This window comes from Falco rusticolus, chromosome 7 (genome assembly GCF_015220075.1).
Source record: "Falco rusticolus isolate bFalRus1 chromosome 7, bFalRus1.pri, whole genome shotgun sequence".
Classification (NCBI taxonomy): Eukaryota; Metazoa; Chordata; class Aves; order Falconiformes; family Falconidae; genus Falco; species Falco rusticolus.
The window spans coordinates 1,147,154-1,161,266 of NC_051193.1; the positions used below are offsets into that span (position 1 = coordinate 1,147,154).

General features: G+C 46.8%; 1 protein-coding gene across 2 annotated transcripts; it reads right to left on the reverse strand.

The window, feature by feature from the left end:
• Positions 1–670: 670 nt before the first annotated feature.
• On the reverse strand, positions 671–10,387 carry ADPGK (ADP dependent glucokinase). Of its 2 annotated transcripts, none has more exons than XM_037394658.1 (7): positions 10,115–10,387; positions 7,401–7,626; positions 6,657–6,719; positions 6,271–6,391; positions 4,242–4,438; positions 3,377–3,475; positions 671–2,405 (listed from the first exon to the last, which is right to left on the reverse strand). In XM_037394658.1, the coding sequence occupies exons 1-7, from the start codon at positions 10,327–10,329 to the stop codon at positions 1,857–1,859; spliced, it is 1,470 nt and encodes a 489-aa protein (XP_037250555.1). In that variant the 5' UTR covers positions 10,330–10,387; the 3' UTR covers positions 671–1,856. The 2 variants fall into 2 exon arrangements, with proteins under 2 accessions (XP_037250555.1, XP_037250554.1); XM_037394657.1 differs by having other exon boundaries at positions 671–2,408.
• Between the last annotated feature and the right edge of the window lie 3,726 nt (positions 10,388–14,113).

Sequence of the window (14,113 nt, forward strand, 5' to 3'; positions counted from 1 at the left end):
AATATTCTATTTATTTTTTCTGTAGGAAGACTAAAGCAGAACTTGAAGTCCCATGCTATAGTTTATCAACAATTATAATAATAAAAAAATAATCTAGATAGAAATACTTCCAGTCTTAAGAAGATCCCGCACCAAGATAAAATGGTGAGACTCCACAGAAGATCAGGATGGGAAAGCTGTAGGAAAACATAGCAATGGCTGTATTTCTCTTCTGGCACAACACAGAAGACTTTGCTCAGAGGGAAAGCAGAAGTTAAGTATACATTGACAGACAGCATTGTGTGCAAAGTCAGTACGAGTTACAACAGCTGTCAATTTTTATCCTTACGGAGCATTCACAGTGGCATTTTCCAACAGGAGAACATCACTGACAGCAACATGACAGCGTTACTGAAATGAATCACTCTGCCCTAAGTGATACCAACTCTCCGCCCCTACACTCAGATGCAAAGGCAGACCTAAAGCAACCTCCTACAAATTCTGGTACAGCACAGGCTTGCATAGACACAGCGACTGCATTTCATCCACTGTGTATGATAGCTACGCAAATACACCTGAAATTCTTGGAAGCGGACAGAGACAAAACATGCCGGAAAGAGACAAAAAAAATGCTGGTGCTGTGCAATCCATAGCATTTGACTACGAAGAGGAAAAAAATACAAGCAAACTATTTCACAAGGACACATGGTTCTACTTTTTTAATTTCAAAGGCTGTCCAGAGCAAACTATCAGTGACTGAGTCGAAGAAAAAAAACCCCAACATCACACCCTAAAAAAGCTCTTCTCACTCCAGTCTTACCTGGAAAATGCTATTTCAGCCTTTGAGCCTCCAGAGGGATCTTCCCTAACACATTAACCCTTCTGAATGGAGGGCAGAGAAACTGAAGAAAATTGCACAACCATTCTCAAATAAACAAACACAAGAATTAGTCTCCAGCACTCAACAACTGTTCTGTAAAATACCAGATATAAGCACCCACTGTTAGCAAAGAACACCAGCTGCGAGCCCCCCTGGCTGGAACTCTTGGTATTTAGTGTACAGCAGATACGTTAACGTTTTGTGGTTTACCTGGCGAGGAAATAAAGCTGTCTCCCCAAATATAAACCCTGATTATCTTCACTTCTAGTTTCCCAAGAAACTAAGCACAGGCTGCTAGGGCTCAGTTGAATACCTTCAGTCATAGAGACAACAGATACCCAAAATAATTTAGGCAGCCTTGAGTCGGGTTTTCTCTATGCATTTAAGGAGTAGGTACAGTGTGCATCACATTTTGAGACTGGCTCCCTCTAATGCTGGGGACACTGAGGCAGAGAGGTAATTTCATCAGTAAAAGATTCCATAATCACACCAAAAAAGTGGAAGATTTGCTCTTGCCACATAGCAATGTGCTGTGAGGAGATAATGCAAGCGCCTTTTATTTTTAGTTTATCAGAGGCAAGACAGGGCCAAGCACTGCTGTGCTCTCCCTGGGATCCACATGCAGGAAATTTTCCTGGCTGTCGCACTTTCCGGCACTAACAGACAAGACCCATTTAGAGTTACAAACGGCAAACCAACACCAAACAGGGATTTTGATATTAATTTCCCTCCCTGCATGCTTAAGACAAGGAAAAGCCAGTTTTCACATTAAATACCAAAATGTCTGCACCTAGACGTGAAGCGTTCGAGCCACTGCCAAGTGACTGGAATGTATCTGACAGTGTATACCTGGAATTAATTCTTTGGCTCTTTTTCAGTTATATCCAGAAAACACACCACACCCTGATTCTGTTCCTATACCACCACTGGCTGAAATCCTATCCCATGGTTCCTCAGACACCACACAGGATTGGAGAAAAAGGAGGGTCTTAGTTTTCTATTGAGGATATACTTCTGAATATAGCAGTCCTTCGGCTGAAATGGCATCCCCGAGTCCCACGGTCCGGACAGGATCTTTACACACCAGAACGGGAGTGAAATGGAACGAAATGCCTTCTCTGTGCCAATGCACCACTGGCTCATCTGGATTCAAAGAGATTTTGGAAGGTGCCTCTATCTGGGAGGTCACAAACTCCAAAGGAGCTTTCAGAAAGACTTTGCTGGTATCGATGGTTTCAGTGGCGCAGGCCTGAGTCCCTGCTGCTCTAGCTCCTGCAGCCACAGCCGCAACCTGGTTGCCCCAGTACCCATCCACTGTGACAAGGATATGATAAGCCAGGGTGTGGAAGTGGATCCGCGTGAGATCAGAGGCCCGCTCTGCGGTCTTCCCGTGCTCCTTCAGGATCCAGAAGAGGATGTCGCTGACTACACCCACATCGGGAACTCCACTCCAGGAAGCGAGGGAGGCGTGGGGACCAGAGGCAGACTGTGTGAGGAACAGCAGCTCCTGTTCGTTCAGCCCAATGGAGTTCACCAGGGGAAAGACCTGCTAACAGAAACAACCGTTTTTCCTTCAGAGAGAGGATCAGACTTCACCCTTCCTCATTCTACCATGTTACTGGCTTTGTCGCCAGTGTGGTCAGCAGAAGGGAGAATCCTGTTTCCTGGAGAGATGCAGGCCAAAGTCACTGCATGAGCTTCCTCATTCTGCAAGTCTTCAAGAATTACTTAGCCAAGAAAACACTTCACACCAAGGGTGCATGCTCATTTTGTAAAATTTCTAGACACGCACTTGACAGTAAAGAGTAACAAAACATCCAATCCACATGAAGCACTCATAACACTGAGATCAGAGCTGTGTCAAGCTAAACAAGGTACCATCAGAATCTGCAGGAAAGAAATTCCACAAAGAAATCAAGGTCTTTTTTAAAGTATAAACTCAGCTCAAATTCAAATCCTGTTTTTTCTAGAAATCCGCAAGCCTGCTAAATCTAAACCAGCCAAAGTTACTTGTATCTGTGGAGTTCTGAGTATTCTCCTGGATCACCTTCCTCCCATGGCTGCAAAAAAAATCTTTATAACAGAGCCCTGCTATGTTGCATGGCATTTTCACTGCATATAGTTCCTGAACAAACTCAGATCTGCAAAAAATCCTTACTCCTTGCTGAAAATGATTTGATGATTGGCCAAGGGCACTGTAAGATACCTCCTAAACCTCCCAAAGAGACCTTTCTACAAGGAGAACTCCCTCTGAGCTAAGGAAAACAAATCTGTCCTCTGCTAAGCCACAAGTCGTTACTGTTCTCCTTTGCTGCACAGGGGGGATACTCTCGTAAGCTCAGCAGAGGAAACGGAAGCATTCAGAATGCAACAGCAGACATTAAGCCCTTGTTCTCCACTTATCTTCAAATGGAAAGCCCCAATTTAAAATTTTCATTTCTATATTCATATACAAGTCTGTGCATTGTGATACTGAAGAAAACTGATAAAAAGAGCATGTCCTTTCATTTTTGTTACCTGATGCATAATGTTGCTCATAAAATCTTGATCAGTCATACTGGCCAACTCCAGGTGTATGGGAATGTCAGTAGGGATGTCGGAGATGGAGGCCACAGCCTACAGGGGCACAGGAAAATAAAACACCCAGATATTCATTAAGAAACAGAAAAAACAAAGGGATTTTGACTCCGAGATATGCATATTTTAATCTTCCTGTGTATGGATTTAAACACAATTCCAAATGAGATATCTGCTAAGGGGAAGAAATAAAAACCACTTCTAGTTTTCAGGATGCCCGAGCAGGACAATGTATCTAACCCTAATCTGCACCCAGGCTGGCACTTTGCTAATGGACTAATTCGGAAACCTCACAAATTTGAGGCAGCTGTGGAACAGCTGATCCTAGAACAGAGAAAAAGAAAAAAAAAAGAAAAAAAGAAAAAAAGCCCTAGTGTATCGCATCAGGAAAGGCACCCAGCTGCAAGACAGGCAACAATCTGTAAATACAAAGAGAACTGGGTCTAACTCCTTTGGGCTCAGATGAGAAAGCTGGCTCTTGGATTATCTAACAAAAATGCTGCTTAAAGAATGCAAGTCTTGATTATAACCTCAATCATCTTAGTATCTGGGATAAAAAAAGTGCAATTCAGCCACTAGGTAAGGTCCAGTAACTGTGTCAATGCACACCAGCCAGAGAACGAGACCTTACCTTTTTTCCCCTAGACAACCCACCGAATCTAAGAAACATCAGTGTTAGAGGTTTAGACTTTTGCTATTCCTACAGTTCACGTTCTTCTTTCAGCACGCAATACTTTCCCATGAAGCATTCCATCCATGAAGTTGGAATGGAAATTAAGGAGACACTGGTATTCAAGTATCTTACCTCCATAAGTCGTCTCTGTCGCATCTCCTTGCTCTGCCCTTCCATCATGTGAAGTCCTGAAAGCACAACAAGATCTGGCTGAAATTCATCCAAGCTGGACACAAACACTTCCAGCATATTTAAGGCGCCATTTGACAGGTCATGGGAGAAGATGAAGCGATTGGCATTGGGTGCTCTCACTTGTCCCCACTCTTCACCTGGGGTGAAACAAAGAGAAGGAGTTAACTCAGAAGAGAAGCAAAGCAAACCACGTATCTGGAGTTTGTTTGGGGATATCCTGCTGGAATCCAAAGGCACGATTTCACAATGTGGCTATGCTCAATTAACAGCTACTGCCAGCCATATGAGAAATCTTGTTGTTTTTCTCATTCATTCTCTTCATTCACTCCCTGGGCCTCATTTAGACACTTGTCTGATCAGAAGGAAAATTCAATACCTGTTTGGTTGGTTTTGCAAGCTTTGCGATGTTTTAATCGGTTACGTTAGTTTAGCATGCAATTAGGTGAGTGTCACAGCCAGCTCAAGCTAAACATTTGGAGTGTGCAGGACATGCCAAGAGCGGGGAGACCTTGCCCTTCTGGCAACCACCACCCGTTATAATTGAAGGTACACCCTGAAAACTCTCATGGCTTTTACTGTTCCTGACTGCGCAGCTCACAGAAATGATCTGCAGCACAGAGGTGCATCAGTGCTGTATGTGTAAACTGTTTTATTCCTGGGTAGGATCACAAATTAAACAGGCTCCATCTCTGGGATACTGAGCCATGAGAAAACAGGGTAACGACAGCCAGCCTAGAGAGGATACAAATGACAAAGGCCACAGTCCAACTGTCCAGCCCTCCGCCAGCTCTCCCCATCTGTCCGGGCATCGTTGTTCAGGCAGCAGGCAGTTCCTTATGCCAGTTACGATAACTAGACAGAAAGAAATGTAAGGGAATAAATAAAGGGCAGCTTGAACAGAAAGCTCTTGAGAGGCTATTACAGGCAGAATCTCCACCTTGGAACCAGCCTGCATACTTCACTTGTCTCTCCCAGAATGTATACTGGTTACACTATGGAGAGTATCACCAGCATTTGTGGAAAAGCCACTACAACAGCAACAACAGCCATCAGTGCTGCCTTCTCTTTAGAAAGGTCTCCTGACAAAGTTCTGTCTAGGACAAAGATCCCCAGAGTCGCATCAGGAGGGCAGTTCTCACCTGAGAACATATATTCTGAGAAAAGGAGACATCATATACTAATGTATCCTCTAATCAGGATGCTTCCAGAAGCAAGAGGACTCAAGATCAAGGAACAATTTCCACTGGCTATTACAAGTGTTACAGTACTTGTCAGTTATAGTAGCCTCGTTTCAGCCAGGAGCCCATCAGAGTGGATGCTTTGGGTGCTGCTCCACATTAGTTTTGCTGAAGAAGTTTAATTAAGGTGATTATTGCCTTCCCTCCTTGCCAAATACTCCCTCTCCTGTCACACCAATGCAACTCTTTCTGATGCTGTATTTTGAGACAGGACCAGTGAAATGACTCGGGCTGAGAACAGCAAGAAAACACATGCAGATTTGTTTTAGCCACTACATTAGGGTTACCCTAAATTTCATCTGCCTTCGGTTAAATGGTACCTTTCTGTTTTCAGAGAACATTACTGGACTATTTTAATGTTCATACAGCTTTAGAATTACACCCATCAGGTCTGCTTAGGCGTTGCAACAAAATGAGAAGTCCATTGGGTTTCTACAGGTGATAGCAATACAGGAATACAGAACCAATGGGATGTCAAGGCAGCAGCATGAGGCAGTATCTACAGTAACTGTACTACAAGGGGAAGAGGTTTCAGAATACTTTTAAATGTCTGTTCCCTTACCGCAGCTCCCTGAAGCACAGGGAATTACCAGATTATTGCAGCGACAGCTGACAATACTGGTAATTTACACAGTCCTTCTGGAATTAAGATTCAAAACACAACTTTACAGCCAGGAATATCTTAGTGATGTTTGGGGTTCCCATCTAACATTCAACCTTTGGCAAGGTACCTGCTTGATACTCCAAGATAAGATGGAATTCATCTCTTTCCTGCATGGATTCAGGTGGTACAATCACATTGTCATCAAGTAGTTCATGGAGTTTAGGACCAACTGGGCCACAAAGGAGGATCTAAAAAACAAGAAAAACCAATCAAGGTTTCCCTGCCACATCCCTTGCCGCCATTTCAGTGCATTTAAGCATCACTTAGACAACTGATTTAAAAAAAATAATAATTCAATTAAAAAAACCCACACCTATGCTTTCAAACTTGCAAGCCCAGCCATATGGTCCACCACTACCTAAGAAATAACTGCAAGATCCCCAAAATCTACAGGGGAGTAATGTGAGCCTCATTAAAGACAAGTGAATAGCACGAAATTTTTGAATGTATTACCTTCAGATCTGGATTTGTTGCAAGCTTCTGACCGATGAGAGCAGCATTTCCTCCTACGTAAAGCTGTAAAACAAACAGAGGCAGGTATGGGCATTCCCTTGCTCTGATAGCTTTACACATGCTTAGTCCTCAGTATAGGCTGAAGAATTTCACTTTTCTATTTAGAAAAGGGTCTAGCATTATGAAAATTAATAAAGCTTATTTGGGCTGAAAGCAAATCAATTTTACAATTCTGTGGGAGATTTCAACATGTTGAGTGTTCTCTGACTTTTTCTAATCTAAATATTTGCCTTCAGGTAACAGCCCTATAAAAATAGATTTATTCACAACATAAGAGGTGGGCCCGTGTGAACCTCGTGAGGCTCAACAAGGCCACGTGCAAGGTCCTGCACGTGGGTCGGGACAATCCCAAACACGGATACAGGGTGGGCAGAGAATGGATTGGGAGCAGCCCTGAGGAAAAGGGTTTGGGGGTGCTGGTGAAGAAAGTCAACATGGCCCAGCAATGTGCACCTGCAGCCTAGGAAGAGGCAGGGGGTGGAACTAGATGATCTTTAAGGTCCCTTCCAACCAAAACCATTCTATGGTTCTACGATTCTATGAAAGTCATTAACACTCTCAAACTATACCATGAGTTTCTTTCCTAAATAATTTGCCCTCTCACCAGAGAGAGAATGAAAGTCACCGGTGACGCAGAAAACAAGAAACATGCTTCTCAAAGCTTTTATTAGGTGGAAGCCATACCTGTGCACCTGGGTACTCAGAGGCTGTCCGTGCAATGTGATGGAAAGACTCTGTGTTGCTGAAGAAGCGCTCGGCAGCTGCCCCTTTTTCCATGAAGTAAGCAAATGCTTCTTTCAGGTCCTGTCTGGAGTTCAGGACGGCATGATTTTTTCCATCCCCAGGTTCAAGACCGAGCGCCTCTAACAGCTTCACACCAGACAGAACCACGTCTACACAGGCATTGACGCTGGAAGAGAGAAGGAAAACACATACCGGGAAAACCGCGTGTACCTTCTGGCGCTTGTGAGACTACAAAGAGATCACTCCCCAGCCAGTGATGTTTGCTGTTTGCAAGCCCTCTTGCTAAGGGGGAAAACAACCAAATGAAAAAAACCACAAAGGCATATGAATTTCCTGAAATTCTCTATTGAAGTGTTCTCCTTCTGACATGCTTTTATTGTGTTCCAGCACTGCAGAGGAGAGAAGGTTTTCTAATGTTCTGCTGAATTAAAACAAGAAAGAGTAAGCTGTGTGGTCCAAAGGTTGTTATGTATGTTGCAGTACATGTTGTACATCATTTGCTGCGTTAGGCTTGCTCAAAAAAAAAAAAAAAAGTTACAATAAGAATAGCATTCTTAATTTTTAATTCTTAAAATAAGAAGCTTTTATAAAAATATGTATTTTGGGTTTGAAATGTACCTGCAACTCAGAATGGTTAAAAGCAAAACTGAAAAACTGAAAGTATTTAAGTCTACTAGATCAGCCTCTTGACTTCCAACTACTCCTAACAATAACGAAAACCACGTGCACAAACACCCCACACATGGGCTGGTTCTGTTGATAAGAAGTCAAGAGAGCAATTTGTCCATTGAAATATTTGAAAACTGCAGTTTCAAAAGGATCACCCCAAATTTCCAGAAATAGCACACCACCTTCTCTCAAATAGTGGGAACAGGAGAAAAGTCCTGCAATAGTTAGGAAGTGTTAAGAGCCATTTCAGCAGATCAAGACTTTACATAAAGTCTAACCTGCAGTCCAAATCTTCTAGTCCCCATTTCTTACGAACTGCATCAATTTAAACAATCTATCTAGTCTAATTCAGACTAGATAGAGAGCAGGAAACTTTCTGGGCTGGGACCAGGCCCCCAGGAAGAAAGTTTATGAACACTTGCCCTTGTTTCTAGTCCTTGGTTTCAGACAGAGAGCAATACATACCAAATATTTACTGAGATGTTATCAGCAAACACTAAAGCATATTCCAGAACTGCTGCCAAGTGCAATTTCTGTTCCTCTGCCTCACGCTTCCCTGACAGGGATCCAAAGATCCACAAAACTTTTGCACGGTCTCTAACTTACTCTGGGTCTACCTGCATGCCAATGGCTGCTTACATGTCAGCGTGAAACGCACAGCCATTTAGCGGTCCTCCTTGTCAGCGACCTTTCCTGCATGATTTGGGCCACAACAAATGAAAGCTGCATCACACGAAATAAAGGACATTAAAAACCCTGAGGCTTTTCAGTACATGAGGTAACCTGCTCAGAAATCCCCTGCATCACGCATCATCCCATAAACCGAGAGAACAATCCCCTCGCACAGCAAAGAAAACCAAAGAAATAATAAGCCCAAGCAGCACTGTAGCCCTCAACTCACTGCAGCAAAAGGTCAGTGATTTTATATTTTAATGAATCATTAAAGATGTGACGGGACATAAACCAAGCTGCAGGTCTTTGAAGTGAGACACCTCTAATCATCTTCCAACTGCCTTCTCCCTCCCTGCCATTCCTCTGCTAACACACTTCATGCTTCTAATAAACTCCCCTAACAGCAGGGATATGCTGCTAACTAACTGCGGCTGCGGCTGAACTTCGAGGCCCCACGTGTTTGCGGTGCATGTATGTATCGTGTAGGAATCCGGCTGCTTTAAACTGAAGAAGCAAGCGAAGAACACACCGAGGGCACCCGGCTCTTTCCCAGCGATGCTCTGCCAAGAGGGGCTGCGAGGCACCGGGAAGCCTGTTTTGCCACCTCCTCACGGCAGAAGGTCTGCACTGACCGCAGCACCAGAGCAAGGCCGGCGCCAGCCCCAGGTGCCCCCACAGCCACCGCGGCGGGGCAGGCCCTTCCCGCGCCCGAAGGCCGAGTCCGCCGCTCGACCAGGGTATCCCGCGCTCCGCTCCGCTCGGCCGGGCTGTCCCGCCGCGGCCTGTCCTGAACCGAGCGAGTCAGGCGCTATACGTAACGGCAAGGGTAACGCCAGGCCTACACCCAGCGTTTAAGATCAAGGCGATGCTCCCGGACTGTGCCCTGCACTCCCGCCCGTCTGACGGCGAAAGGGGCCGGGCTCCCTGCGCGCACGGCAGAGGGCCGCCTCTGCCCCGTGCCCGCCCCCGCCCGCCACGCTCCGCGCCATAGCGCTGCACAGGCCGGCGGGGCCCGCAGCCCCGCCCCCCCCCCGCGGAGCTGGGCGGGAGCGGCAGCGCGGGCCCGCGAGAGGCACCGGCACGGCCCCGGGGCGCGGAGGCCGCCTCAGGCGCGGGGCGGGAGCGCGGGAAGGGTGCGCCGCGTGGGGCGGGCGGGCGCGCACAGACAGACAGACAGACAGACAGACAGACACAGGCAGACACACAGACAGACACAGACACACAGACAGACGCACGCGCGCGCGCGCACACGCACACACAGAGACGAGGCCGCCCTCCCCCGCCCCGCCCCTCCGCGCGCTGCCCGCACCTACCCGACGGCGACGCGCGCCCAGCCGCGCGCCGGGCGGACGATAGCCGCCTGCCAGGCCGCCACCATGCGGCCCTCCAGGGAGCGGGCGCGGCGCAGCCCCCCCAGCAGCGAGGCGGAGAGGTGCCGCAGCGCTGAGGGGGGCAGCTCGGGGCCCAGGAGGCACAGGTAGCCCAGCGCCAGGGCCAGTAGGCCCACACACACCGACCTCTGCCACATCGCAGCGCGGCCGCTCCGCTCGGCTCCGCGCCGGGCCGGCCCCTCCTCCCCCGCCACGTCTGAGGAGGGGCGCGATCGGCGGGGCCGCCCCCGCAGCGCTCCGCCCCCGCCGCCACCGGCAAGCGGCCTCCCTAGCCCGCGGCCGGCCTGCGCGGTCGTGAGGGGAGATGGCGGCGGCCGCGAGGGCGGGTGGTGGCGGGAGCGCTGCCCTCACGGGCCTGCTGGGGGCAGGCCGGGCCTGAGCGCCGGGCAGCCTGGGCCTGCCAGGGACCTGCTGCCGGCCTGAGGTGAAGCCTGTGGGCATCGTGTGGGTCTCTGCACCGCTGCCCCTTCAGCCTGCCCCCCCGGACCTGCCGCACGGCGCCCCTTCCCTCCCCCCCCCGCCTTCGGGCCTGTGCGTTACACTCCATGCGCTGTCCGCCGGCACTGCCCTGTGGCACACCGGTGGCCTCTGTCCAAACAGCCGGTGTCCGGCACACCAGTCACCGACCTGAAGCTAATCTCTGGCCCTAGCACATATTCTTTCTTCCTCCGTAGTGCAGCTTCTGGTCTCGGTTCTGTGGGGGTGAGTTAACTCTGTCAGATCTCTTGCCCGTGCTCCTGAGGTAGCTATGCTGGGAGCAGTGGGAGAGAGCACCCTTTGTTGTCTGTTTCATCCCATCAGAGAGGTGGTGTAGCAAGATAAAAGGGAGGTTTTCCTTTTTAATGAAAGAGAGCTTTTCTGGGCGTCCTTAGAAATCATAGAAACTTTAGCTCTGAGACTTGTGACAAAATTTGCAGGAGTTTGACAACTGTGTGCCATGGTGCGTTGGCTGAGGCAGCTGATAATTTTCCTATTCAGTTCTGTGTTGTGAGTGGTTGTCATCTCCTTTGACTGACAAAACAAACCGTAAAGGAGATGGGACAGCAGAAGGCATTTTGTTGTTTATTCTTTTTCTTGTTAGGATGCAGGGATTGGTTTTCAGTCAACAGCTCATCTACAGCATGAATTCACGACTGGCCCTCAGGGGTCATTTGGCTGCCCATCAGGTTCCCTCTCGGGATTGAAGGAGAGAGCAAGAAAAAGCCTCTTCACTTGGCAGCGGATGGTGTGCAGGGACACAGGTTGGTTTTATGAGCCTAAGGCGTTATGATAATGTAATGATCTTTAAGAACTGAATCCTGAAAACAAACTAGCCTAGCCACCTTCCCTTTTCTTTAAGAAAGCCTTCAGAGTTCTTTCTCCTCAAATAACTACCTGCTTAAGGCCCTGTAAACGAGTGATTATCTTCATCTCCTCTCAGGCCTATGTTCAGCCCACCAGACTTGGTGTGTTAATATGTAATCCCCTTTTGCCTTTGCTCAGGTGGTCTTTGGGTTTTGTCAGTAGGCTTTTTCATTTGAACAAATTTACTCTTTTTTCCCTTTGGCACTTTTCCTGCTAACGTTTGATCTATATGTGAAATGAAATCTTGCTTGCTTCTGTACTCTCACACTCCCCAGAGTATAGGCCTGTGAGGCTCTCACAGTTATAAACAGCCCTCCAGCTTGAGCAGGCAGTGCTACGCTGTGTGAGGACAGAGCAAATACCTGCCAGAACCCCTTGCTGCTCACTACAATCAGGTCTTCACCTGTGGGAGCATGTGTATTTATAGCCTTGTCACAGAACATCATAATTAGACGTGCCCATAAGGCAGCCACAACCCATAGGGTTGTCACAGCTTGAGGACCCCATTATTAGTACTGTGTCATCAGAGGGTTAGGCTGCAATCAGGTAACCTATCTAATCCAGCAACACTTTGGGGAATTAAGCTGCGATTCCATTTTGGGGTGATTAGTTTTTCATCTGATGCTAATGCAGTGTTCTGTGTTGTTGCCCTGAAGACTAAAGTTGTCTTTTTTTTACTCCCAGAACAGGTACAGTTTCCACGTCATCAAAATTTAAGCTGCTCAGGAGGAAACACCGTTGCTTAGCCTCTGTAAACTGCTGGTGTTCAATTGCCATGAATGGTTTTGTCAGTGGGCTTGAATGAGACTACAGAGGTAACCAAAAAGATTTGTTTTATGGTCTTTGTACCTCCCCCAAAAAAATAAAAGGTTTAGAAAAAGAAAGTAAGTTCTCTTGGAGAACCTCTTCAGTTAAAAGAGCTAAACAACAATTTCTTGGCTGACATTTGTTTTAAGCCATTTAGAGGTGAAACTGTCAGCGGTTAAACTGAAATTCAGCCTCTTATCTCCTTCCCTTGAGCCACCCAAAGCCTCATAAATTTAAGTTAGAGGTAACGGGGAGGGATGCAGGACTATTGTGTTCATAGGAGTTGACTCAGGCTGAGTAAAAGGTATTAATTAAATACCTGTTTAATTATGGAAATAGCAAGCTGATTACTTCTGGTTCAGTGTGTAATTTCAAAAATATGACTCTGATTTAAAAAGTTTTCACAGGAATACTTTCATTAAAAGCATAGGAAGAGAAAGGTAAGAGTTAATGGGTTTAGAAAAGAGTTAAATAAAAATGTTAACATTTTTCCTTTGTTTCTTCTCCCTGGTTATGTGAAGTCCTTTGCATAAGAAATCCTTTTCTTGACACTGTTTCATGGTATGAGCTGCTTGTGACTGGGGGTGGTGGTAGAGGGACAGTGGTTTTAATCAGTCCAGTTATTTGAAACAGAACTTGTTCCCTTTAGCAAAGAAAAAAAGAAAAAAGGGGGGAAAAAAGACTTTGCAGGAGACAGACGAAAGATGCGTTTTCTTGCTTGTTTGAAAATTAGCTATGGAGAGTTGCACACGTGGCACATGCTCTCAGTGACCACTCAGAGCTGACAAACCTTTCTGTGTGAGCTTTTTAATGACCTTACTGAGTACGCTTTTCTGACCATGGGCTCGGTTCCTAGAAATGGGGGGGTGGGGGGGGGGGGTGTTGCTACATGCTTATTAGGTCAGAGGCAAGAGGAAAGGTGATGAAGATGGGCAAGGGGAGGAAACAGCAGGGAGGGGTGAAAGCCAAAGCTAAGCTTCCAGTTCCCAGAAGAGCTATGAAAACCCATTTTTCTGAGTCTGAACTCACAAGCTTGAAGCAGTTGTCTTTACTCCTTGTTAGGTTGAATTTACATATTCAAATGAACTCATTCCCTGTGACCTACTTTGGCCAGCTTAAGCTGTAGGCCCGTACACAATGCGGAAAGAGGAGGAGTTTTTTGCAAACTATGAATTCCTGTATTGTTGCTGGGATCGGTCATGCGTATCTGTGATGCCTGGGATCGAATCTTTAGCTATAGCTAATAAACATTAGGCAGTACTCCAGGCAGGATTTGCCTTGCAGATGCTTGCAGTCCTGTTACCTCCTGGCCTATCCAACACTTCCATTGTATTGCTGCTTCTCTCTGTGTTCCCCAGGCTTCATGCAGTCAGTTATTCAGGTTTTGGGTGTCCAGCTCAGTCACCTGTGTGTCATCATGCCTTCTCTGCTATCAGACTTCTTCCTGAAATCCCACAGCCTCCTGTCTTTGATTACAGGCCTTGTTTGACCTGTTGGAAACTCTTTACAGTGGGATCCATATATCAGTCCATATATGGACAGTATGAAATTAGTGCATACCTTTCTGCTGCTTGACCCGTGACATCTAATGAGAGCCAACAGCGGAATACATGGGCATGAGTGGTCACTACTGGTGTGTCCTCATTGGGGGAGGAGTAGGAAAAAGTGAAAGGTAGGCTTTTTGCATAAAGGCTTGGAAAATTCAGAAGATGAGAGTTTGTGCTGAGCCATGCAGATGAGCAGAGGAGCTCTAATTAAAATACGGTCTCT

Bases quoted from the DNA above. Each gene is read 5' to 3' on its own strand.
- ADPGK (XM_037394657.1), bottom strand. From the start codon at position 10,329: ATGTGGCAGAGGTCGGTGTGTGTGGGCCTACTGGCCCTGGCGCTGGGC. The intron at 4,439-6,270 runs GTACCTTGCCAA...GTTTCACCCCAG, and splicing joins TATCTTGGAGTATCAAGCAG to GTGAAGAGTGGGGACAAGTG. The intron at 2,409-3,376 runs GTAACAAAAATG...TGTTTCTGTTAG, and splicing joins TGAGCAACATTATGCATCAG to CAGGTCTTTCCCCTGGTGAA.